Here is a 27203-nt window from a genome sequence, read left to right as displayed (position 1 = left end):
GAAGGAGAATGTGAAGGGAATGATATTACTTAAATGTTGGCATCATCACACAAATGCAGAAAGTTACATATTTATGTCAAACATTGGGATGCAAATTTATAACAGGGGCATTTAGGGAATGACATTTTCCACATGTGTCATTATTTCAGCATCATTGTAATTTGTAGCAGGTGTTATTGCTGTGGCATTTTACAATATAATTATTTTTATTTTGTTCCAAGAAATCTCTACATCTTTCTTCATTATGTTCATTTTCCAGTTAAGGAAGCTGCATACCTCTGGGTTAAGTTTTCATTAAATTAGGGCAAGAAGGCATTCGTGGGAACTGAGGTATCCATAAATCCCTAGGTAATTATTGTAGACCCACAACCACCAAACTAACTAAAAATAATGTTTTAAAATTAAAAAATCTTACAGGTTTTTGCCACTTTGAAATGAAAACTTGCATGTGAGAGCCTAGGACTGAGATGCCAAAATCACATAACATTTGACAATTTTACAAGAAAGATCAAAGATCTTTCTTGTAAAAGGCAGAATCACTATTTCAGGTAGCAAAAACACGCCACTCAGACAGATGTCTCTTTAATTTTTTAAATTATTCTCATTTTACTGTGTTATGATCATGCTGGTCATAACATGTGTGGAGAAATAGGAAAAAGGAAATTAAGAAAAGGGGAGGAGCTGTGGTGGCACAGTGGTTAGAATGGAGTATTGCCAGCAGTTCACTTCTCATTGGCTCAAGGTTGACTCAGCCTCTATCTTTCCAGGTTTGGTAAAATGAGAACCCAAATTGTTGGGGGCAATATACTGATTTTGTAAACCATTTAGAGAGGGCTGTAAAGCACTGTAAAGCAATATATAAGTCTAAGTGCTGTTGCTATATATGGAACTACCAAGTCACAAGATCAGACTTCCATATAGATACCGCATGTAACTATTTAAAATGTTTTTCAAGAAAAGCAATGTAACACAACCCCAAAATCTTCTCAGCCTGTGAAATTTTGGCCAATGACAAAGCCAGGAAGGTGGCTTCATTCTGGTACTTTAAAGTTTGACCTATACACCAAAGAAGGAGCCTGTAAAATGATGAATAAGGATATAGATATTTTTTTCCTGGCAATCCAATTTATAAATTCAGGAAATGTGCTGGAATAACAGCTGTACTCAGATTTCCTCTCAATAATTCAAATTAAAGATGTAAATTAATACACTTGAGACAAAAAAAATGAAAGCTTTCATACAGCATAAGTAAGCAAGCTTATGCCCACTGGCAACAATGCAACATAGATATAACACATGCAGACATAGATATAAGACAAACAAAATAGGTGTCTATGGAGATTCTCAATCATCCAAGTCATAATTGTCCTAAACAATTGGTCTTTTTTGGGTTTTGCTTGAAAATATTTTGCTTCTCATCCAAATTTCTTCAGTTCAGAAGCTTCGTCACTTTTTGGATGAGAAGAGAAACCAAGAAAGCCCAGTTGCCTTTTGGAAAAAGCACCTTTGGGATAGGTCTGCACTAGGAGTCATAAATGCTTTTATGGGGAGAGAAACAGTAAAGGGGACCCGATGCAAATTGAAAAGGTTCTCGGTTTCCATATTTTGCATCTCATCCCATCGCCTTTTTGCCTCTCAGATGGACTAATACAATGAGCTCTACAAAGGGCTGCCTTTGAAGACTAACCAGAAGCTAAATTAGTACAAAATATAGCAGTGGAGGTTATGAGAGTCTGGACAGGGAGAACATTTGAAACTGAACCCAAGTAAAATGAAAGTTCAGGAAGATAATTAAGTCTTAAATTTTTTAAGGAATATTTGGGAACTGAAGAGCTGAATTAATGAATATAAGTTAAATCATTGATGGATTCTGGTAATAAATGGTTCTTATTATTTTTATTATGGTCTCATTATGTGTGTGTGTGTATGTGTTTAATATGCATTTTAATATGTAAGCTTTAATAATAGTTTATGTTCAGTATGCTTTAATAAGTGATTTAGCTTCAACTGATTGAAGCAGCATAGAAGCATAATAATAAATTCAAATACGCAATCTGTTCAGTGTATGCCTCCTGATTAGAGATCCTAAAACTTCCTCCCTCCACACATGTGTCAGTACAAGAGGAGGCCAGGAAACAACATTTCTTCATTCTTAATCCATCCCCATAGAACAGTTTAGCCCCAGAGATCTGGATGGCCCAATCCCTAATGGTATTCAAAAAAATAATTAAAACAGAATTGGTCTTTAATGCTTTTAATTGCTAGTGCTAATGAGACTGGGTGTCAAGGGAACAGTATTTACAGGTTTTTTTAACAGAAATCTTTTCCACAGTCTGGGGCATTTATGACTCTACCTTTCTTTTGAGTGTTGGAGTGGGCTTTTGAGTATTATGCTTGTCCATAACAAAGAAATTTATAGTACCGTTGATCCTTACCAATAGGAATGCTCTCACAGGAGGGATCTTGTTCAGTTCCATCAAAAGCCGGAGTGCTTTTTCATGGTTGCTGCAATACTCCTCATATACAATGAACTTGTCTTTCTGTGAGAATGAGAAAAGAAATTTATGTTAATTAAAGCTTTCTACTTTCTACTATCTTATTCCAAATCAATGTAAGTTAAACTTTCCATCAAAGCAGTATAAATACGTATATCATGGGGTATGCATTGCAGCCCAAAGACTGGTAATGTTACCTGTAATACTGAGTTCATACATCATTACATCAGTCTGTATCATTTAATCTGGCAGGGAAGGCACATTATGGATTCTACCAAACAAAACCTGTGTTTAGTAAGTTCTATGAGGGTTAGGGTTAGGTTCTGTGAGGTGGGCCTTCTCTGCTGTGACATCCTCCTTGTGGAACATTCTCAACCTGAAGTTAGGCTCACTCCTTCCCTGCTAAAGTTAAAAAGGCTAAAAAGTTAACAAGGCAGAGGAAGCGTCTTCAAGCACTAACCATTCCCAAGGCTGCATTGGCAGAGGAAGGTCTTAACACTCTTCCAGAATGCCAGAAAAATGGGGGTTTGCCACTTCAGGGAGTAAGATGTTCCAAAGCAGGGGAGCAATGGCAAAGTATCCCTCTTCCTAGATCCCACCAAAAACATAACTTTAACTGACAAGATACACAGTATACTACTGTCTGACCAGGAGAAGTAGGTTGATGTAACTGGGATGAGAGGATTTCTCACATACCAGGAAGGCTTTTAAAGGTGATCCTTGAATTGGACGCAGAAGCAAACTGGTGGTTATATGACCATCCTAGGGTTCCCCAGAGCTGCTTGCACCAGCTGCAGCTTCTGGATACTCTTCAAGAGTAACCTTACATAGAGCATATTTCAGTAGCCCATTTGGGCAACATGGGTATGGAACGGACTGCCTCTTGATAACTTCAGTTGTCTGGGCTTAGGAATCAGACCACAAGTCCGTGTAGGTCGATCCACATTGTGCTAGGATCCACTGATCTAAATCACAATGCAACCCATTTTACAGTATAGGATTAGAACTAGACCCTTCTATAAATCTGGAACACGTTTTCCCATCCTTGTTTGTAATTTGAATTAGAACTAAAGACCTGAATCAGAGAAAGAAGCTACAAGCAGAGGTTAAAAAAAGTATATTTCACAAGAGAGCAGACAGCTAAATTTGTACCATAATCCTACATAATCTTAATACCTGTGCTTCGTGGGAAGACAGAAATTGTAACACAATGTCTGGAGGGCACCAGGTTGAAGATTGCTTTAGGATATATCCTAATACGGGTCAGTAAAGCCCCAGTGCCTGATGGAGTATACAGTACATGGGAATTCATACAAGGAAAACATTATAAGACTTAGTTCTTTAGTATTGTTGCCATTAATATCGCTGAGCTCGTTGCAGCTGACCTTATGCTTGAGAAATAGCACCCAGTGTTGTTTTGTTGATTTTGATTGCAGCTCTGTGAAACTGGCCATATTTTTAGAGATTATATTTAGATCATGACATCTCCTGGCAAACCACAGTTCAATATATTCAATAATTATAAAGATGCCAGAGGGCTTTCATCATGTCTTACCAGCTGTCCTTCATGCACAAGACCACAAGAATGAAAGCCACGCTTTAAAATTACTTAGTGCTTTAAGTATTTAATTTACTCTCTTGAGTGGACATTGAAGTTTCTTCATAGGATGAGGAAACTATCAATTACATAATTAGAGACACAACCCTCAGAAAAATGAACCTGCATAATCAAGCATATTATGATCACTGATTGCAACTCTTTAAAAATAGATCTTTTCTTGCTCAGCAAATTCTTTCAGTAGGCTACCCTGTAACTTAAGACCACCACACATATTACCACATTACTAAAGTCACTGGATGAACTGCTTTATGTATGTGACGGTCATGTGTAATTGCAATTCTGAAGGCATTTGTAGGCAACAGGAATATACAGCTAGCCCATTTCCTGATACAGATACACTGCATGTACTGTATATTCAGCGTTAATATTATTTATTATTTTCATTACTATTGTTCACTGTTCACAACAATGTAAAGTCTTAACTAGTACTGGCCTTCGTAACACTGAGATTTCCTAAGAACCTAGGATGTCGTAATGTATCAGCATAGTACAAGCACAAAACCAAGCAGTGTGGCATTTTGCAATTGACAGAGGCAAATTTTGCCAAGATACAGATCTTCTAAGGGTCATCCAAGATTTTTACATATGGCATCCAGTATGCCTATAAACACTGGGACCACCATAGCCAGTTTATTTCCAGACTGATTTCCAGATCTTGATACTTCATTATCTTCTTCAATTCTTTGTCTTCTGTTCAACTATCCCGATATTGCCCCATCAATAATCTATACTTTCTATATATATATAAGTTTCAAAGCATATAAATGCATATAATAACAGCATGTGCATTTAACACATATAACACCACCATATAAGTTAGTTTAGTATCTGCAATACATTAACTCATATTTAAGAATGCATTCCTTGTCAGGATTGATACCACTTATATACATGGATACAATCACTACATAATATAAGGTTTTGCGGTTATTAATTTAAATATGAAATAAGATTTCTTATTCTAACAGAACTGAACAACCTGGTTGTCAGGATGTTTGATTCCTGACAGGTACTTTTTTGTGCAAAGGTCTAGGCTAGTACCTAAAGAGATCGTGGTCTATTGCTATCCCCAAGTTGTACCCTGCTTGCTAGAAAAAGCAGGTGAAGACAGAAAAACCTATTTCGACATCAGATTATGGAAAAATTGGCTATGGAAGGAAAAGGAGAAGAATAAATCTATGCAAAAGAAGTCATAAAGAACAGTTGATGAGACATATGTGAGCCAAGGTTAGGGGAATATATGGAGGTGTTTTAAGGGCGATACTTCGACTTCTAAACAATGAAGGAATGGACACCATATTAAGTTATTTTGACATTATCTGAAAAATTCTGCAGAATTAGATTTTTCCTCTTAAAAAAGATATAGACTTGCATTAGGATAGGGAAGGCAATGGATATGAAGATGTAAAAGGATTTTATATAAGTCAATTCAAAAATTCTCCCTATTTCCCTGCAGTTTTGGGGGGGGGAGACTAAAAACTGCATATATGAGGCAGTCCTTCCTCCAGATAATTGGGACAAAATGTACCCATTTTTGCAGACACACTGACCCGGTGGGATTTCTTTATTTGGGCTTAGAATAAGATGTGAACCCAGTGTTGTTTTTCCAAACAAACGGGTGAAAGAAATGAGGCTTGGTCTACTTAAAGGAACCTTACATCAATTCTGGTATCTCATGAAATCATTTGATTGCCAAATCCAATATAGTTAATTTGCATCAAGATACACAATTTCCGAGTCTGGCCACAACCCAGGGAAAATATTTTAATGTATTATACTCACAAATTTTAAGAAAACATCTCCCAGTTCATGCTGAGAATGAGGTTCCGGGTGTAAACAATATTCTAAAGCAGTCAGGAAGTCATTATGAACATCAAGTATATCTTCCATATTGGAAAATAAAATCTGTAACATAAAAAAAATATCCAGTAATAATTGCCAGTGAAAGCTTTGCAGATTCTTACCCCTCTACCCATTTTGAAACAATCCTTGTTATGTTTGTTTTATATTGTTTAATATTTCATAATAAAACAATTTAGAATTTAATTGAAAGATTAGAAAACAACACAGAGTAAAGGCTATGCAAGAACTAGGAAACTTAATTAACTATGGTTTGGCACAACATCTGAAGAAAGATTATCATACTGTAAAAGTTTTAAATCCCTAATAACTCATATTTTCACTAACTCTGCAATGAAGATATACCTGTCAGAGTATTGAAATGAAAAGTTCAACCCTTTGGTTTAATAACATAGTAAAAAGAAAAAAAATAAGCACTGGTGATCACAGTGTGTTTTGTGTGTGTCTGTGTGTGTGTGTGTGTGTGTGTGTGTCACAAACAGGCAAGATATCAGTGTGTCACAATTCTATCCCCACTCATTTGGTTTTGGTATATGCACATGATGACATATCCACCATCTTGCTGCATTTGACACACAACACACTCCTGCAAACTCCACTAATCTTAAGTATATCTATGGGAGAACATACAAAGTTTTAAAAAATTACAGAGTGAAAACATTCAAAAATGCAATTTCTTTTCCCCAATTTTCCATTATGCAACACCACTATTAGTAACCTATTATCTATTGCTAATTTTCAATATCAGTTTCTAAGATGGAATGGTAGTTATATGAGACCCACTATCCTAAACAAGCATAGCTACCAATACTAATGGTTACAAATCAACTTAACTTCATCCCTGTTTCAATTCTAGTTTGGCAGAAGAATGCAAATCACCGTTGCTCAGTTCAGATGTTATTCTAAACTAGAACTTCACTACATTATGAGTTCCTTATGGCATCTTGTCCAACTGGTGTTGTTATAATCTCTTTCTTCATTAAAGCTTATAAGCTCTCTAATGCTCTTCTCAGCATGAAGTATGCCACACAGCAGAGGCAGCTATATTAATGGGATCTGACAGACTTCAGTTATCCAACTGGTATGTGCTGCCTATTGTCTCTTCTTAGCTGCTTGCTTCATACTTCATGCTCCTACCTGGAGACAACTAAGTAATACTGGAAAGGTTGCACATAAAGTTCCAAAGACTTAAACTTAACTTGTCTTGTTGCTGTTTCCTTTTCAGTTATAACTTAAAGATAGAAAACTGGTAGCAGTTATTTGAATTTAAAATTTCTGGCAAGGAAGAAGCCATATGGTTCTGCATCATTTACAGTACTGAAATCTAGTGACCATAGAAGAACCTCTCTGTAGACTGAGGGTTCATGTAGATCACGAGTGTCAAACTGATGGCCCATGGGCCGTATAAATAACGTGCAGGTCACACACATCCCAGCTCCGCAAAGGCAAAAGTGTTGTGATACTTCACAATACGTCATGTGATACAATTGAGTTTGACACCCGTGATCTAGATTAACATTCTAAGTCAATAGGTAACCAGTTATCTGCTTCTGGAAAGGCATATAAAGGCTTTAGGCCAAAGTCACAAATGTGAACCCTGGAAGCATCAACGCGAACATAAGGAAATTAGTGAGGAAGAACTATGTTATTCTCTGCTCAGACTGCACGGAGTCTCAGACATGGAATCCTAAAGATAACCATATGCTCTATGTTCAACAACTCACCAAGTCATAAAATAATCAGTGTTGTACTTAGCATGCTATTCAGTGCTGGAAGTGGTAGAAAGCATCTTAATGAATGGTCTCAGCAGCAGCAGCAGCAAATCACAGTGTGATGGAATGTAGTGAGAAGGTGGATTCCCAGGAGGGAAGGCCTTCATTCCAGAGGAGTAAGAGGCAACTCAGCCCATATATCTTCTGGGCTAGAAAGAGGGTGAAGACAGTCTCTCCCTAATAGTTCACAGAGTATATTATGGATGCAGATAGTGGGGGTCTCAGTATGTCAAGAACTTAGCTTGGAAGAATCACCACCTGGCCTGACATGCAGTGACAGCAAAATGGCAATATATGAACAATGATGTCAACATGCAAATTCCAGCATTATTGTATTTACACCTTGACATTGGATCAAGCACATAAGTTGCATTATTTCCTTCCTTTGTCCTTCCCTCTCATAAATGCCCATGATCTTCAGCTGTCTATTTCCTAGTAGATACTGTATATTACAAAACATTTTGTAAAGGCACATATTCTTTCTATGGCAAGTATTCAAAGAAAGTTTGATATGCTAAGGTTTCATTTACCTGTCAAAGTTAGTAATTTACAGACTTGTCTTCCATAAATCTAAAAACATTTAGCTTAATGGCTGGATTATGAATAGGAGACACAGGTTCAAGTATTTAACCCATGAACCTAGCTAGAAGATTTTAGACAATTAAATTTCTCTAGGTTTGAAAGGGTTCAAAATAAAGACTTGTGAAGCTTTTTAAGGGAAGGTAGTCATTTGTAATGCTCTTTGCTACTTGACACATAGGTTGGATAAAAATATAATTACAAAATAGAAAAGAGCACATTTTCTTTAAGAAGTTATTACAGAGGGTGGTGAGCACAGCACAAGACATTGCGGGCTGTCCCCTAACACCACTGGATGACATCGCCAGGGCTCGTTGCCTTGGAAGAGTGAGGAAAATTCTCAGGGATGACTCACACCCTGGACGGTATCTCTTTACTCTCCTACCATCAGGTAGGAGCTATAGGAGTATAGCCAGCCGTACCAACAGACTGAAGAACAGCTTTTATCCATGGGCTGTTAGGCTTTTGAATGGGATATAATTTTATAAACTTTATGCATGATTGACTTGCGAGGCCGGTGTGTTGTGCAATTAGCTCACATGGTGTAATAAGATGGAGGGTTTGTGTCACTGTAAGTTGGGGGTGGAGGCACGAAGGGAGGCTGAGCCAATCTCAATGTATACATGGTTGTACTTTGACAATAAAGGTTCATTCATTCATTCGTTATCCAACTAACACTAGCAGCCAGTAGTTTCATTTGGTACAAATACTTCAAACGCCAATTATATACTCAAAGAATAAAAAATAAACTAGTTATGATTATAGAAGAACTAATTTTATAGTCATAAAGCTGAGTAAATAATAAATGTCAATAGTAAAATAGCAAAGGCATACTATTCATCAGTAAAAAAAAGAGTATTAGCCAGAAGTGCTTAAAAGGACTGAAAATAAAGTAGCAAATATAATTTGATAAGCCACTGCTATAGTTCTAATTAGAGTAAACCAAATTAAATATATTGTTTGAACCATTTCAAAACTGAAGAAAGGCCAGCTATGTGATAAAAGGCTGCAACCCCACTGCAGAAGGCCTTAATCCTGAACTTTTATTTATTGAGTAGAAATAAATCCCAGTGAAATTAGTGAAGCTTATTGGGCGCACAGCAGCCCAAAGGGCAGAAATGACAAGGGGAGACAGGTCAGCGGGATGAGCTGAAGTGGAGGTGAGTCTGCAGGACAGAGCATAGGGTGGTGGGTCAGTGATGGGGGTGGGGGAGGGTGGTAGACAGAACAGTAGAGCAGCAGGGATGGGAAAGTGTAGCGTGTGCAGGGGTGCATGGCAGAGTCAGTGGAGGACAGGCCAGAGAGCACGGTGGCAGGGTCAGGAGGTATGGCAAGGGTAGGGGGGGTGCAAGACAAAGTGCAGGGGAACAGGCCAGGAGGAGTGGCAAATTGCAGGTGGCAAGGATGCAGGATGGAGCTCAGGGCATCAGAGTACAGGACAGGAAAAAGAGCAGAGATGGATTGGAGACAGGCCAGCTGGGGGAGTTTAAGCACACCACCTGGGTTAAAATGTAGGTGGGCTTGCAAAAGCACCTGAATTTTGATCACATGACCGTGGGGGCGCTGCAACAGCTGTAACTTTATGTACCAGCTGTACGTTCCGTATGTTCATCACTGTTAATAATTTCAAATGGTCACTGAATGAATGGTTGTTAAGCGAGGACTACCTGTCTTCAGATCTTTAATTTCTTTTTTGCCTTTCAAAATCTTCCCAGGAAATTCAGCAAAGGAAAATAAAACAAAAAATATCATTGTGCATCTGGAGAAAAGCCCAAAGAAACTTTAGGAGTAAACATATTTAATAAGCTGAGAAAAGCAAATTAATTAAATGCAGTATTTGATTGTAAGATAGATATATTTAGAAGCCTGACAGGCAATAAATTAATTGGCATAAAACAACAGAAATATCAGTAACTTTTTATTTGCAGCATTTAAGAGCAACAAAAACTTCACTACTGATTTTTTTTGTTTGCTGAGGACTAAGAGACCTTGGGTGAAAAAATCAAGGACTTGCACAATTGCTTTGAACAACTAACCAGTGGAACAACCTGCCTCCAGAAGCGGTGAATGCTTCAACACTGGAAGTTTTTAAGAAGAGATTGGACAAACATTTGTCTGAAATGGTATAGGGTTTCCTGCCTGAGCAGGGGGTTGGACTAGATGACCTCCAAGATCCCTTCCAACATCATCATCATCATCGTCGTCATTGTTGTTGTTGTTATTATTGTTGTTGTTATTATTATTATTAAATGAAAGAATTTAGCAAGGAGGAAAAATACAAAGATCTAATTTTCCAAGTCAGAGGTACTTTGCCTTTGAATTGAACAACAAATTTAAAGGAATGGAGATTGTAAGTAAAAATCATAGATTTATTCAACTACTAGACCAGTGATGACAAACCTTTTAGAGACTGAGTGCCCAAACTGCAACTCAAAATCCACTTATGTGTCATCGGGTGCCGGGTGGGTGTAGCCCATTGGGTGGGTATGGCCATTTGGGTGGGTGTGGCCCATTGGGTGGGCGTGGCTGCGGTGGTAACGTCAGACTGGGTGGGACTAAAATGTACAATCAATCAATTCCAACTTTGCCAGATCTTTTTTTTCCCACAAGAAGTTGAAATTGAATCTATTAAACCTTTTTTTTTTTTTGCACACAGCAGTGGAGGCCTAAAGCGAAAAAGTTTTATAAAACCCAAATGAAGGCCTAGGACTGGGGTGATGGTGCGCGTGCCCACAAAGAGGGATCTACGTGCCACCTGTGAAACGTGTGCCATAGGTTCGCCACCACTGTACTAAACCTTCTGTTGGTTTTAGAAGAAACAATATTTAGGGACTGAAGTTGGACCTGAATCTTATGATCTGCATGTGGTCATCACATTCATTTCTTCATTCTTTGTAAGACACAATATTGGACTTTTCAATTAAACAGGTGAAAAAGAAAAGATACTCCCTGCTGTTTTTCACCTAAATCTATCTTGTAGTATTATGCAGTTTCTGTTCATTTAAGGTAATGTGGCAATCCAAGCAATGCCATTAAAAGAATTGATGTTGGGCTTCACATTATCTCAGTCTTAACCCAAACATATTTTAGAAGCATTACCTTGACATTTTCCTCTGTTATATACTTCTCAGCTTTATCCACAGCATTTTGTCTTATTCGATGCAGAAAGGCCTGCAGAGAAATAAAAAAGATAATTATTTTCAAGCTGATCCTTCAGTAATTTCGCTTATTCTATCTTCAGGATTTCACAGCATGAGCCATGAGATACAAATCTGGGATTCTTCTGGGATAAAAGGGAGATCATTTTACATATTTAAATCATCAGTTGTAACATTTTGGTATTGGGACTCCACACATTTTGATAAAAGCATCTCTTTCAAGTTGCTTGCAGCTTGCCTGACAACAAGCAATTTCCTTCAGAAGCACTTGTGGTACTTAATTTTGCTTAGACAATTGGCACCATTGGCACACCAAAGGAAACTACTGTTTGCTTAACCCCTCTGAAGCTCCCTTTAGTCCTATAAAAACGTGACTGTTTGCATTGATGAGGGAGGTGTGATGTCTGGATTTCATCAGGCAAAAAATAGCTGTGTCAAGTTAGGGGGGGTAGGAGAGGTTAAGAACTGAAGTGCTTAACCAAACAGAGTGTGGAAAATAAGGACATTCTGAAACCAACATATACATATGTGTTTATGAAATCCTATAATGTAGTCTCCCTACCCCGCATCAACACAGAACTACAGAACTGGAAAAGGCCTATAATGGTATATGAGAAAGACCTTGAGAGACCGGTCAAAGAAATGCTGCCTAGGGAAAAGACAGATAACAGAGGACATATCCCTCAGCTACATAATGGGCGGAGGAAGAGACTCAGAAGAGATACCCTTCACACACACATACATACGTTCTCAGGTTCTAAAGGAGACTGAGGGAGACTTGCAAGATTTAGTTACAGTAACCTTAAAATAAAGTAGAATTAACTCTTCTGGTCATGTTTCCTAACTGGTCTACCTGGGAAAGCTGAAAGTGTCTTTTAGTCCAATCCTTTTTTAGGAATCCAAATTATATCATATATGAGCACATCCAAGAAAAAGATTATCATTTCTCTCAGTAGTAATTGACCTCCATTGTACAGTTGTTAAGATGTATTTTAACTGGAATCTGTTTCCTTGAAACTTAAAATTATTATTACTGTTCTGCTCTCTTGAAGAATATAATGTGACATCCAGAACAATACTATCTTATCTAAGGATACCCAGGCGAATATACTCCACTCCTCAAGTTTCCAGTGTCTTATCTTATATAGAAGCATGGATTAAATTAAAAAAAATTCTGTTATATCTATGACCATCACCACTACCTTTCTCTGTACCTATTCTAGTTTATCTAGACATGCTTCCCTAAAACACAGTGTCTCATTCTGACTGGTGCAGAATATAATGTGAAATATTAAAAGAATTGCAGAATTAGCTCAAGATGCATCCTAGTCTTGTACCACTTTCCTCATTTTTCTTCTCATTCTTAATCCCCAAATACTGAAATAAAATCAAAAGCTCTTATTTGCTTCACTAAACTTCTTCCAATGCCTGAGGTACCAGATACCATATCTCATTCCATGTGACCACAGATCCACTGAAGACCACACAGTTGTTCAGCCAACTGTGAATCCATCTGGTAGTGGGACCATGCATCCATGTTGTTCCAAAGAAGACTATGATCTAGTTGATCAAATGCCTAGTGGGATATATTATTAAACTGGAAATATTTGTATAATCATGATCTGTGTTTTTTCAACTGATCTTGGGATAAGGGCCATTAAGTACCACAACATAGAATTCTAAAACAATGTCAGCTCTAGCTAATATACAGGTAGTTCTTGACTTACAACCACAACTGAGCCCCAAATTTCTGTTGCTAAGTGGGTTTTGCTCCATTTTATGAATGTTCTTACCACAGTTGTTAAAGTGAATCACTGCAGGTTTTAGGTTTGTAACCATGGGGATGCTGTAATGGTCGTAACTCTGTAAAACAGTCATACCCGACTGTCAACTTTGAAAATGAGCATGGCTGCAGCCATTTTCCCTACTCATTTTCAGTTGACACATAGCAAGGAGGGAGGGGGGTTTACCTGCTCCCGGGACTGCAGACTGAGCATTTCGTGAAAAGCCCGCCAAGAAGATGTACTGGGGAACATAGTAGCTTGCATAGTTTTAGGGGTGGGATTTCTTAACTTGTATTCCGGATTGTTACGTGTCTATTCAGACTTGGTTTCACTTTTGACGTGCTGATAACTTTATATCAATAAACATGTTCTTTGAGGAACTTGCAAGCCTGGAATTCTGCTTTATATTTTTCTGTCTGTGGGAACCATGACAGCCAAACTATTTTTATTAACTTAAATGTTAAAATTAGTGGTTTGTGTAAGTTTTATATACAAGATTTATAGCAGTCAATGGAATGCTTGTTTTCTTTCAAAATCTACTGGCTGCTGTAACCCACATGTAATATTTACTTATTCTTTCTAACTTTCTTGACATGACTGCCAGCTTTCCAATATTACAGAGTAATATCTTAATAAGGTGTAAAATGTTTTAGGTCATTTAGACAAATCTTTAAGAGAAGATATACAATTCTCTGTTGTATCCTTTTAAAAACCTAAATCAAGGACAACTTGCATGATACCTGATTATCAAGGCCAAGAAACATAGACCAGAGCTTAAGCCTTATAAAGCACAGAAATCATCTGTTTTCTGAAGATATTAAAAAGAAAAGAAAAGTGAAGTTCAGCCATAGCAACAAATAATAACTATAGTTGTTGTTGTACCCTATTTCAGCAAAATAGGCATAGATCGAAGAGAAATATCTATAATTCAAATAATTCAACTAAAATGTAATCTTTAACTTTAAAAAAAATACAAAGGAAAAATTCCAAGGATAAAATATTTTGTTTTGTTTTTCCTATTTTTTATTTTTATGTGGTTTTAAAGTACTTTGGGTGTTCAATTTGATAAAAAAACGGGGCAGCATATAAATCAAGCAGGGAACTAGTTGGGTAGATAGAGCTGACCTGTCAAATAAAGACATTTCACAGATACACAATATATTTTCTTTCTTCACTGAGTTTCTGTCAAAAGCAGAATTAGAGAAATGGAAGTGGGTTCCAAACAGAAATGACATTTCTCGGCCTCCATAAATTTCTATGAATGAACCATGGCTACAATTGAACAATCTCACATGGAAGCTTCTTAAGTGACCAGGAAGAAAAATTTAAAAAGAGCTTTCCAATACTTGAACTTGCTGCTTTAGTTAGATACGCAAATCTCTCAAAGCATCTCTGTAAACTTTATGTTTAAGGTAAGGCAGTTTATCCCCAGTTTGCAGAAGAAACAGATGATGAGAAATGAAAGATAGTAGAGGCTGAGTTGAAATATGAACCACTCAGTCTGCCATGATGTGGTTATTTTCTTAAGCTTCAATGCTAGATTGCTACAAGATAAGTAGGCAGCAGGCAACATTTTGAATATGTTTTCTATAGCCTATTAGCACAACAGGCAAACTGCTTTTCTATTTAAAACTGGTATGAACTGTTGTACAACTATTTTCTTGTCACTCCTGATAATTAACTATAGAAGACATTCTTGTCTGTTCGAATTATTAAAAGAAAATATAAAATAGCTCCACAGGCCTATCTGTAAATTGCAAGAGCATTCATCCGTATGTAAAAATACATTGAAAAATTGGAAGAAATTCAAAGCATTTGGAAAACAATTTTCCACACCAGAGATGGGGCATACATTCTTATGTGAACTTTCATAATTGGCACTTCCTTAAATTTTATCTGCAACATTCTGCACTGTATGGAATTTTTTTACACAATACTGTAAACTGATGCAGAAATGGAATAAGAAAAAATGTAATATTTTTAAAAAGTGAGAAATCTATATGCCACACCTCATTTGTCAAATTAGCTATCACAATCAGTCAGATAAGTTTGTTTCAATGATGCAGAATAAAGTTTTCTGTTTTAGGTACTCAGCTTTGATGCAATGTTAAATCTGCACATACCTGCACATGCAAATAGGTAGTCATCGACGTACAACCACAATTGAACCCAAAATTTCTGTTGTTAACTGAGACATTGGTTAAGTGAGTTTTGCTCCATTTTATGATCCTTCCTGCCACAGCTGTTAAGTGAATCAGTTGTTAAGTTAGCAACATGGTTGTTAAATGAATCTGATTTTCTCATTGACTTTGCTTGTCAGAAGGTCACAAAAGGTGATCACATGATCCCGGGACACTGCAACCATCATAAATATTGAAAGTCAGTTGCCAAGCATCTGTATTTTATCACGTGTCCATGACGATGCTGCAACAGTCGTAAATGTGAAAAACTGTCATAAGTCACTTTTTTCAGTGCCTTTGTAACTTTCAACGGTCACTAAACAAATTGTTGTAAGTTGAGGACTACCTGCATCCATTAAAAAAGCTGTCAGTACTACTTTAATGGGAATACTTCAGTGCAGTTATGTTGATAATCTATTTCTTAAATCCAGCATTTACCTACTCACTACAAAAAAAGCACACTCTCTTCATCTGATATAAACATACAAAAGAGCCCTCCTATGTTTTTGGAACTTCCCTTTGAAACTCTCCGGCACACTGCCAGTTCACAGGAGCTACAAAGGAATTTTTCTCCACCCTGCTCTTATGAAAGGCTCAAATCCTCTGCCCAGAAGCCCCTGTACAAAAGTGGCACTGAAGCCAGTAAGATTTGCTGACACTTAAGTGATGGCAGATCTCTACTCAAACCAGTAATGGCTTTTACATCCACAGAAAGAATCTAAAGAGGTTGCTAAAATCAAACAATGGTTTCTTAACAAGTGCAGATTTAAAGCCAGGGAGACTGACAAGTGCAGATGGCTCCTGCTGTTTCCAAGAGTCCATGTTCTCCAGTCCTTGCCAACAACTGGACCAATCTTTCCTGTTTGTAACATCAGTAAATTCCTTGTGATAGTGAAATTACATGTTATGGTCAAGCAACCTGGAGGAGTTTCAATGGATACAAACTGCATTAGACTTTCCTGTTGAGGAATGGGCCTGACAGACACTGACAGATCTCAGGAGATCCTTCTAAAGCCGTTCATTAAAACTGGGAATACTACGGTAATCCTCAAAGATGTTTAAATAGCTGGATTCAAGAAGAATGTGCAAGAAAACATATTAGTGTGGATTGCTCTGTTCATTATTTCAGTCAGGCATGCCTCCTTTCCATTCCCAGCCACCCTTGAGTTCCCATCTTCTTCCAACGATGACTAAGTCCATCACGTTAAGTCACAATGTTGTTTGTGTAATGTGTTTTAGCCACAATGCTCAAGGGTAAAAAGGGCAAATTGCAGCATAAGCCAAGCTAAGCCTGAATACACTTGTTAGTCTGGTCCTCATCTCAAGCTGCTCTCTAACAAGCCTGCGCAGATCATTCAAAACAAAGCCTCAAAGCCACTACTCAAAAGCTAATCACAACTGCTATGAAATCTTGTGGATACTTCTATCGGAACAACTGGCAAAGAATGGCTTGCAGAAGCTCTTCACCACACAAACACTGCAGAATGAATAAAATTTGAAGATGGGCTTTGCCCATAATCACTGAAAGACGGGTGGCCCACAAATTAAATTACATTACATTACATTACATTTAAATTAATTAAATTAAATTTCAAATGTATTCCTGATAAAGCCACTGATCATAACATTTTGGTGAAGAAATCTTTCTGGCTGCAGTGGGTGGGGGCTCAGGGAACACCCTCAACATCTTTCCAGATCTAACTGTAATGGCAAAATATTATAGTCATGAATGATGACGACGATGATGATGACGATACTGCATTTAAAGAAGAGTGCTGCATGCATACAGTTTTTCATTACACTATTTACACAATTGCATCCCTACAATCCTTAGCCACAACTAAAAGGAAAATTTGCCTGTTACTCTGAAACACACCGAAAATAAGTGTTGACTGTAGGAAATTGTTCATCAAATACTTAGATGAAGAGGACAATCTCTATTTTATTCAGGGCTGAGGAGTAAAACAAAAATAAACCTCATCTCTCTGGTTTTAACAGTTACAATAACAATCTCTTATCTACCTATAATTAATCTTATATGCTTTCTGCCATGTCCAGTTTGGCCTGGCATAATTTGGGGAAGGAGGGAAGTATCTGCCAAACTCTTAAAAGAGGAAGTACAGTACTAAGTGGCAGATGCTTCGCAAAGCTTTTGTTTTTCTCTTGCAATTGCAGACAAGGCCTAATCATTTCCCAGCAACTGGGCTTTTTTAGGGATCACTAAATAGGAAGGGAATAGGAAGGGACCTTGGAGGTCTTCCAGTCAAGCCCCCTCCTCGAGCAGGAGAACCTATACCATTTCAGACAAGTGACTGTCTAGTCTTGTGGTGGCAAAACTATGGCACGTGTGCCAGACTAGGCAGGCAGAGCCCTTTCTGTAAGCACATGTGCCAGAGGGATGCTCCCCTCCCCCTCTCCACGTGCACCTGACTAGTGGGACCTGGAGAGGGCAGGGAAACCAAATCTAGCAGCGCTCTCGTGGGAACAGCTGCGAGACCCGGGCAGGGAGAAGGGAACATATAAAAGGAGCAGGTTTTGGCGGGAGTGCAGCGAGAGAGTGAGTGAGCAAACAGACAGCCTTTGGAAGCAATGGTGGGTGTGAGTTTGGAGAAGACAAGTAGGATGCGGCATCCGTTTGCGCTTTGCAGAAGCCTAGCGGGGAAAGGAGGACACGTGAGTTTGGACTTTGGAGAAAGGGAGAGAGAGAGAGAGAGAGAGCGGAAGGAAGGAGGGGGGGAGGGAGAAGGAAGGAAGGAAGGAAGGAAGGAAGGAAGGAAGGAAGGAAGGAAGGAAGGAAGGAAGGAAGGAAGGAAGGCTGGGCCGCCAGTGCCGCTGGGCAGATGCACGGCTAGTCCTGCCCAGGTGACGCCGAAGCCAGCCAGCCCTTCTGCAGGAGCACCGGGGGGGGAGGGGGGAGCTGGTCCTGCTCCTGAACATGCATGTGAATATCTGTTACTCACAATCACGTTTACCCACTTTGTGTTTGCAAATCAGGAGGACTGCTCCAGCAAATTTCATATTATTCTAGGATAAAAGGTAGGTAGTTGCCAATTGTCCAAGAAAAACTGGAGATGGTTAACTGTAGAACTGTGCTCCTTCTTTTATATTACCTCCTCTTTATACCCTGCATTGCCTTTGCAAAAGAAAGTCATACTCCAGCATCCATTTCTTCTTAGAATGCCTGTTCTTACAAAAATACAATCCTATCACATGCATTGTCAAATGCCAGCTTCCTTTTGGTCAAGGAAAAGAATCAAGCCATTCTTTTTTAAAACATAAAGGGGAAATTGAACAGGAAAGAAAGCTGCTAGTGTACATTACAATCAAATGCTAATCAAGAATCTACCAGCTCCAGGATTCCCTTAGATTTGGCCTCATTCTAGAAACCCCTGTTGGTCACCAACTCTGATGTCTTAACCGGAGGTGCCTTTGTGATTTCGTATCCTTTGTGATTTCACTGGTGCCAGCTTGGAATTGGTCTTATGCAATGTGCGCAGAAATAATGATTCGGATGACATTATTATTGTGATACTTGAATCGCAACAGCCAATTTACATACCACTACAGTAGATGTAGTTGCAACTCATATCATGCTGGGTTATGAATAACACAGAAGCCACCGTTCTGTCCCCACCAAAAAAAAAAAAAACCTAGGACAAAAAGCCATCTCCCTCACACATAGCTTTTTAGCACATAAAGCATTTCCTTCAGATTGGTAAATATTCAGCAATACACACCTTACATTACTTCAGAAATAATGCGATCTACAATTATATTTTTCATTTACCACATAGAAAAATGACTAAAATCACTTAAAATGACTTTAAAAAATTACAATGGTCCAACATTTAGCTATAATTAGGAAACTGATTACAGAGTATACCAATAATCAGACCTCCCAGACAATTTATCTTATAAATTACATAAAATGTTTGAATAGGTTGCCTTTTTCTTCTAAACATTTTCTTACTCGTATGACAAATGAGGATAGAATATTCCTCAGTAACATTTTCTCTTAAAAAAAATTAAAGAACAGATTGTAACTGTTGCAATCTGACTTTTGGCCCATCTTGCATATAAACACATCAAAAAGAGATGTGAAAATATGGTTACCAGATATCTCAACAGGCAGAGGAGGACATGGGGGGGTGGCTGGGGTGGAAGCAGGACACACTAACTGTTTAACTTTCTTGACATCTGTAACAAAAATTAAGAGTGAAAAACTGCAAAAACAAAAAAGTATTCAGTTCTACATGTATTTGTTCCACCATCAGATAGACTGTTTTGCAATGGCAGCAATGGGCTAAAGTTGCTTACGAATCTTCAGTATGTTACTGATTAAGGTCTTGTCAATTTCAGGTAGCAGCTCAAGCTGCCTGAAAGATACTAATACCAATACACACACACACACACACACACACACACACACACGATAGATAGATAGATAGATAGATAGATAGATAGATAGATAGATAGATAGATAGATAGATAGATAGATAGATAGATAGATAGATGATAGATAGAGGGAGGGAGGGAGGGAGGGAGGGAGGGAGGAGAGAGAGAGAGAGAGAGAGAGAGAGAGAGAGAGAGAGAGAGAGAGAGAGAGAGAGACTGACTGACTGACTGACTGACTGACTGACTGACTGACTGACTAAACACTATTTTTGGCAGTACTTGAAGCATGGGGAAAAAGTGGAGAAATTCTCACAAAAATGTACAAGCTCTACCTCAACTCCTTCCATTTCATAAAATAATGCATGCTCCATACCAATGGAATCAAACTTTGGCAACTTTAAGGCCTGTGGACATCAATTCCCATAATTTCCCAGCAGGTTGGGGATTTTGAAAGTTGAAGTCCCCAAGTCTTAAATTTGCCCAAGTTGGACACCCTGCTCTATAACCCTCCTCAAGAAGCTAGATTTGTGTTTCCTTCCCTAGGCAACTGATTTACTGCCTGAATGTCAGAAATGTTTGCAATTCTGCACCAGGTATGAAAAGCAGACTCAACATAGCATGTTGACTGTCAAAAAGTATATGAATGAATATGTTCTATTTTTCGAAGCAGACCTCTTTGTTTCTGAGCTATATGAGCATCACTTTTAGGTCTCTGTAGACTGAACCTTTCGCCTGATGAATTTTAGAAAGAAAATATGATTATCCAAACTCAGCAGAAAGAATACAAAAAGCATTTTAACTGCAAAGCCCCAGATGTTAATGCACTGAATTGTTTAATCACCCCATTTGGTTTAAGTTTCCATTTCATTTTCCCTTTACACTTTCTCAATCATTTTTGAAAACTATAACGTATAGTATATCCCAGGTAAGACACATTACCAAGGATTATCCTGTGACATCCCAAGCAATATAATTATTGTTCCATGTGGGAGTTCACTGCTTCCTTCAGATGCTACTCAAAGGACATTCTCTCTGCCTCTCAACCTCAGTTAAACTCCAGAACCTCCTACCAACCACAGAGTTCCCATCAGAACTCACAGTCCAAGGCAAATATCTGATTTAACACTTCAGTTCCTAATTTGCATGCTGGATTGAATTTAGCCTTTGCGAGCACCTTTGCCACAGCTGCAAGCTCAACTGAGTGCCAGAGAGTTCACATAAAACAGGGCTTTTATTTGAAATGGAAAGAGGAAAAATATTCCTGAATGGAATGAAAGCAACACTCTGAAATTGCCAGGAATTTGTGGTACATCCATTACCCTTCTTGGAAATCCTTGAACACCAGCTTTGAGCTACTAACTGGGACGGAACGCTGGACTCAAGCCATCTACATGTTCTAAACCTGTGCCACTGGAGTATTTATCAATAATAATAAATTCATCAATTGATGAATCACTTGATCTAATAAAGAGTTATTGCTAATTGACTAACTAGTACTTTTTTCTTTTATAAAATTTATTGTTTTATCATAGAGAATAAAATACAGAACAGTAAAACAAACAAAACAAAACAAAAATATACATTCAACCCTAACAACAAAAAATAGTGTACAAAAAAGGAAGAAAAAGTGATCAATTAAATTTAACATTTAGGATCCACCTAGCTGAGTGCTGAAAGAAAAGAAAAAGCAGTTTGTCCTCCCTTTTATACACACACACACACACACACACACACACACATGCAAACACACATACATAAAAGAAAAAAGAAAAAGCAGTCAATAGGTTGAGATAAACATTGCACTAATCTTCAAAGTCCACAAACTTTCCAGTCTCTTATATAGCTATCAAGTCCATTATGCCTAATCAAAGTATTCTTGCCTGCTTTTCTGCTGCCAGCAACTGTCTGTATGAGAGATATTGGCAAAAATCATGATTCAGATGAGCCCAGCACCAAATTTCTTTTGGAAGTATTTGAGAAAAAGTTTTCTATGCTACATGACACAATAAAAGAGATGAATGAAAAAAAAATCTGATACAAAATTTGAATTATTAGTAAAGATGTTAAAAATATACAGATTAGAATGGATGAGACAGACACAAGGTTAGACCGTCTTAAACAATATTTACTGTTACTGGATTTGAAACAGAAGGAAGTTTTTCAGAGGAATCACTGAACAAATTCATAACTTAAGTGATATAATTGTAACAGAAATGACTAAATGGTTTAATAATGAGAAAGTAGACTTCTCTAAAGCAATAAACAAGATTTATAGAATAAACTCAGCATATACGGCCAAGAGACGTTATGATCCAATTTATAAGAAAATCTATTAAAGTGGACTTCCGGTGGCTCCGCGGCGACGGAGGGAGCCTTCCCGGGCTGCCCGCGGCTCAGCTGGTGTTTTTTCGCCCGAAACAGCGCCGATCAGCTGTTCGGGCGAATCTGAAGCCCCCTCCTCGGGAGAAGAGGAGGGGGTGAGCCCCCAGGTGGGGGTTGAGTTCGCCGGGGCCGCCTGAGCTTGGAGCTTGGGCGGCCGAAGGATTGAACTCCCCCGTAGCCTGGGCTGCTCCCAGCTGACCAGCGTCTCTGCTCCGGACTTTATGGAGCAGAGCCAGGCGTCTGCGACCATCCCTGCTTGAAGGAGAGACTATGAAAGGGAAAGAGCAGGCAGAGCAGTACAAGAGGGAAAGATGAAGAGATGAAGAAGATTTTATTTTACTCTCAAGCTTGATGGACTTTGCTTAAAACTTAAAGTGAAAGTGCGTCACAATTGTAAGTAAAAGATGGCGGCGAAACCTCCCCCTAGAACTTTTCGGAGTGCTGGAAATTCTCCGGTGCAACAACAATCATTGCTGCAGGCGTTGCATTCTCCTGATGTATTGACATCGAAGGATCTTGAAAAACATACCCAGTTAATTTTGGAGTCAATGGGTGTTAAATTTCTACAGATGGAGGAGAAATTGGAGAAATTGGAGCAGAGAATGGAAGAAAGGATGGAACAGAAACTTAGAGAAATGAAGGTAGACATTTTGTCCTCAGTGCAAAAAGTTGCTAAATGTGTGGAGGTGCTGGATGATCAAGTGCAAGACTTGATTCAAAAGAATGCTTTATTAGAAGCAAAAGTATTGGAAATTGAAGATTTAAAAGACAAAATTGACAGTGAACAGAGCTTGGCCCAATTTTACCAGATGCAGTTTGCTGTGAGAATTAGAGGCCTAAAAGAGAATATTAAGGAAGATTTAAAGCAGCTGGTTTCTGAGGCTTTTGAGGGAGTATTGAACCATCCAGCATCTGAATTAAAACAAGGTATGGACAAAGTGTTCCGTGTGAATTCGTGGATTGCTAAACAGAGAAAGTTGCCTAGAGATGTGGTGGTTTATTTTGTAAAAAGGGAAATTAGAGATGAAGTTATACAAGCTGCCTACGATACCAAAGTTGTGGTTGCTGGTCAACAAGTTTTGGTTTTAAAAGAAATTCCTCCAAAGATTTTAAAGAGAAGGAAGGATTTTATATTTCTTGTGCAAGAGCTCAAGCAAAGAGATATAAGGTTCAGATGGGAGATCCCAGTTGGGTTGAGCTTCATGTATGATGGCAAAAGATACTGTTTGAGTAATGTGAAGCAAGCGCATGATTTTTATAATAATGTCTTGGAAGTAACCCCATCAACACTTCTAGAAGCTGCAGAGGGATCTGGAGAAGGAGAACATCAAGAGGATGAAGGTGCACAGATAGACGAGAAGGGTACAGGAGGAGTTCAAGCTGCAACTCTTTTGGATGATCTTAGAGAACAGAGGGTGACGCGTGCTGCCTTAAAACGCTCAAAAAAGAAAAAAAAATAAGACCAGTAGAAATCTATGGAACTTCCACAAAATATTTATAGTTAAGTGGTAGTTGTGTTTTTAAAAAAAAAAAAAAAAGTTTTGGGATGCTATGTATGGTAATAGATTTTTTTTTTTTAATTTGGAATTAATGGACAACTTACTACAGAGGAAGAGGAAGAAAGTTTTGTGGGTTAATGTGGGTTAATTTGTGTAAGAACTATTTATTAATGTGCAAATGAGAATATGTTAAGGTAATAGTGAATTGTGGAAGAACATAGATGGGAATGATGCTAGTTTTTTTTATTTTAGTTTTTTATATATATTTAGTATTATTAAGGATTGGTTTACTATATACAAGCTAGAGAGTGATGGATTTTAGAGTTTATAATTGTTAGTATATGATTGTTTATGATTGCCTTTTAGATATATACCTTGTATTTTGCTCTGGGAAGTCGGGGGGGGGGAGGGGGGAGGAGGGGAAGTGGAGGGGGGGAGGTAGGGGAGGGAGAGGGGGAGGGGGGGAGATAGGGGGGAGGTAGGGAGGGGAGGAGGGAGGGGGAAGGGGGGTTTTTTTTTAAAGGAAAATTGTATTTTATAAAACTTTTCAATAAAAAAAAAAGAAAATCTATTAAAAAGCAAATAATTTAGAAACATTATCAGAGTTTCAACATTTCTGAAAAAAGAGGTGCGAATATTCAGAGAAATTCCAATTACAATATTAAGGAAACTAAAGAATATTTTTCCTGACAGATCTCCTAAAACAAAATAATATTCCCTTTCACTGCACTAAAATGGAAGGGATTATCTTTACCTTTAAAAATCAATGATATAGACTAAATTCAGTCCTTAAAGAACTTTTTTTTGGAAAACATGGATCAGAACTACATTGTTTTTCAAAAGATAAAGATCAGAAAGAAAAAGATAAAAAAAACCTAACACTTTCTCTCCCCCACCCAGCTAACTTTTTTGGAGCTTGGAAGCTAAGCAGGGTCAGGCCTGGTCAGCATTTGGATGGGAAACCCTAGGGCATACTAAAGATGTAGGCTAGACAGGAAAGTCGATAAACATCCTGGAAGAAGACAATAGCAAACCACATTTATATAGCTGCCAAGAAAACTGCAGGGATGTTTCCATGTACCAAGTTATTACAAGCTTGAGAAAGAAGAGAAGTAAGAAGTAGCATTGGCCACATGATTAAAAAAATTATACATAGAATTGAAAGTTTTCCTCCCCATCAGAACTGAAATGAAAATTATCTCCCTCACAGATGCTATCAGCCTTGGGAGAAATATATTTCCTCCTAGAATAAGAGTAAATTGCAAAGAACTTTAGCTGTCTGGATCCATCATAACATAAGGGCACAATGATCTCTCCCATGTATGACTGTGGTTTCCTCTTTAATCTGCTTTAAACAACAAAGGGTTAGCATGCAGAGCTTATAAAATTCTTTCAAGGCTCCTTACCACTGCTGCAGCATCCCCGTGGTCACAAGATCGGAATTCAGACACTTGGCAACTGACTCATACTTATGACAGTTACAGTGTCCTGGGGTTATGTGATCACGTATGCACATGAGACAAAGAAGGATCTCCAAAATTCTCAACACTCTAAATCAGGGGTGTTCCAACTTGGCAACTTTAAGACTTGTGGACTTCAATGCCCAGAATGACTGACTGGGGAATTCTGGAAGTTGTGTCCACAAGTCTTAAGTTGCCAAGTTTGGACACCCACTGTAAACATTTTAGGAGCTTCCTTGCACATAGGAAATGTCTTTTTCACTAGTACTGCTTCATACAAAAAAAAAACAGTGTAAGAGATACAGAACAAACTGCAGTACTATAAATCTCACACCGTACAATAATTTATGGTATTACAATAGGTTAAAATTGAGCAATGCATTATTATACTGTGTAAAATTCCCTGTGAAAACTATTTGGAAACATCAAAATAGGCTATTAAATAAGCTATCTAGAACTGCACTATCAAAACTGTGTTCCTATCTCTAACACTTTGACCTAAAGATAAAAATTGCCTGGAATCGTTTTAACCTATGCTGTTGAAGGAAGGCCTGGAAGATGATTACAGATAAGACTTGGAGCCAGGAACAGACTAGGTGTTATCCTTCTCATTTTTTATTTTGCAGACATAAGGCATAACTGTAGGACCATCCTTATATGCTGATCAGCCCACTTCCTGTTTCCTCTGTACTCTTAAATAACTTTGATTTTCTACTGGATTAGTTTCAGCATGCTTTTTCTAAAGGAAGTGGGCAGCTGGAGGGAATAGGAGCATATCCTTCCCTAAAATCCTAAGTAAAAAGACAAAAATCCACATTGTAATAGGTAACTCGTTAAGACTGGCCAAGATCTTTATCTTTCTTCTTGGGTTCCTGTTACAATAAAGGATACAGATATATTTTGGCAGTTAAGAAAATGTGCAAGAGGAAAGTTTCAGAGCAGTGAGCAACTATTTTTAAAAAAGGATTGCTGGGAAGGGGGAAGAAGCCCATTTAATGTTTAAAATAAACTGTCAAATTAAAAAAAATAAAGAAAAACAAACAAAAAGATTGCCCCTTTTCAGCTTATTATCAAGCACAAACAGCTGGGTCCAAATGTATTTAACATAATGCTAAGGAAACTATATTGGATTGGTATTAGAATGGATGTCAGTTCATGAACTAATATTATTTCATGGTAAAAGCTTAACTGTATATATTTAACAGAGATTTGCATAGTTTGAAAATGTTTTGGAAACTGTGCTTCAGATTTCAAACAAGTGCAATATGTATTCTGTCACTGAGCTATGACTGGTACCAAAGGTTGGACCACCAGTAACCACTAATGTCGAAAGTCATCAATCTTCTTTAGGTATAGAATGTGTGAATTCTTGAGGCTTGCTTATGCCATATAAAGCAGCCAAGAATCCTTTGTATAGTACCTGTCTTTCTATAAATGGCCAGGTGGAACCTGCCATCCCATGAATGGCTCGGACAATAACAGTAGCACACATATCATCACCTGCAATTAAAGTTTGCTTAATATTTCTCTACTTTGCATGCTCTAGAGGAGGTGGATCTACACTGCAATTTTCATAATTCATGGCCAAGATGACCTTAGGTGCCTGGCGTGGGAGAGGAATAGCAGAGATTGTAGTTCAATATTTATAGATGCCAGGTCAAAGAATGTGACTCTAACTCTTTTAACAGAGGACAGTAGAGTTAAGCATTATCTCTGCTAATTTGCCAAATAGATTATACTTATTTAGTTGCAAGGCTTGTTTCATTATTTGTACAGCTGCTGGTAAAAGTGATTGACAGAACTAAATTTGTGGTTAATTTTGAGTAGTACATTTTTAACCATTAATTTTCAAGCCTTATTCTAAGAATAATTAATTAATATATTTACTACATGGTACATTGGCTAGTCTATAAGAAAAGAAAATGTGAATTAAAAATGAAGGAGACATGAACAAGGAATACAGGTGACCTGGAATTATGAGTCTGGAATTTTCCATCCTGTCATGACAGTAGTATTTT

At 38.0% G+C, this 27203-nt stretch overlaps 1 protein-coding gene across 1 annotated transcript in view; it reads right to left on the bottom strand.

Moving 5' to 3' along the window:
• PREX1 (phosphatidylinositol-3,4,5-trisphosphate dependent Rac exchange factor 1) overlaps positions 1–27203 on the bottom strand; it is a 222180-nt gene that overhangs the window by 110925 nt on the left and 84052 nt on the right. The window contains exons 2-4 of the mRNA XM_083358786.1: positions 11427–11498; positions 5899–6021; positions 2436–2540 (exon numbers count right to left, since the gene is read on the bottom strand). Coding sequence (XP_083214912.1) covers positions 2436–2540; positions 5899–6021; positions 11427–11498 — 300 coding nt within the window. The remainder of the gene's footprint in view (positions 1–2435; positions 2541–5898; positions 6022–11426; positions 11499–27203) is intronic.

Source organism: Vipera ursinii (genome assembly GCF_947247035.1).
Source record: "Vipera ursinii genome assembly, chromosome: 3".
Taxonomy (NCBI): Eukaryota; Metazoa; Chordata; class Lepidosauria; order Squamata; family Viperidae; genus Vipera; species Vipera ursinii.
The sequence above is the reverse complement of the archived record's forward strand: the minus strand, read 5'-3'. Positions and strand labels throughout refer to the sequence as shown.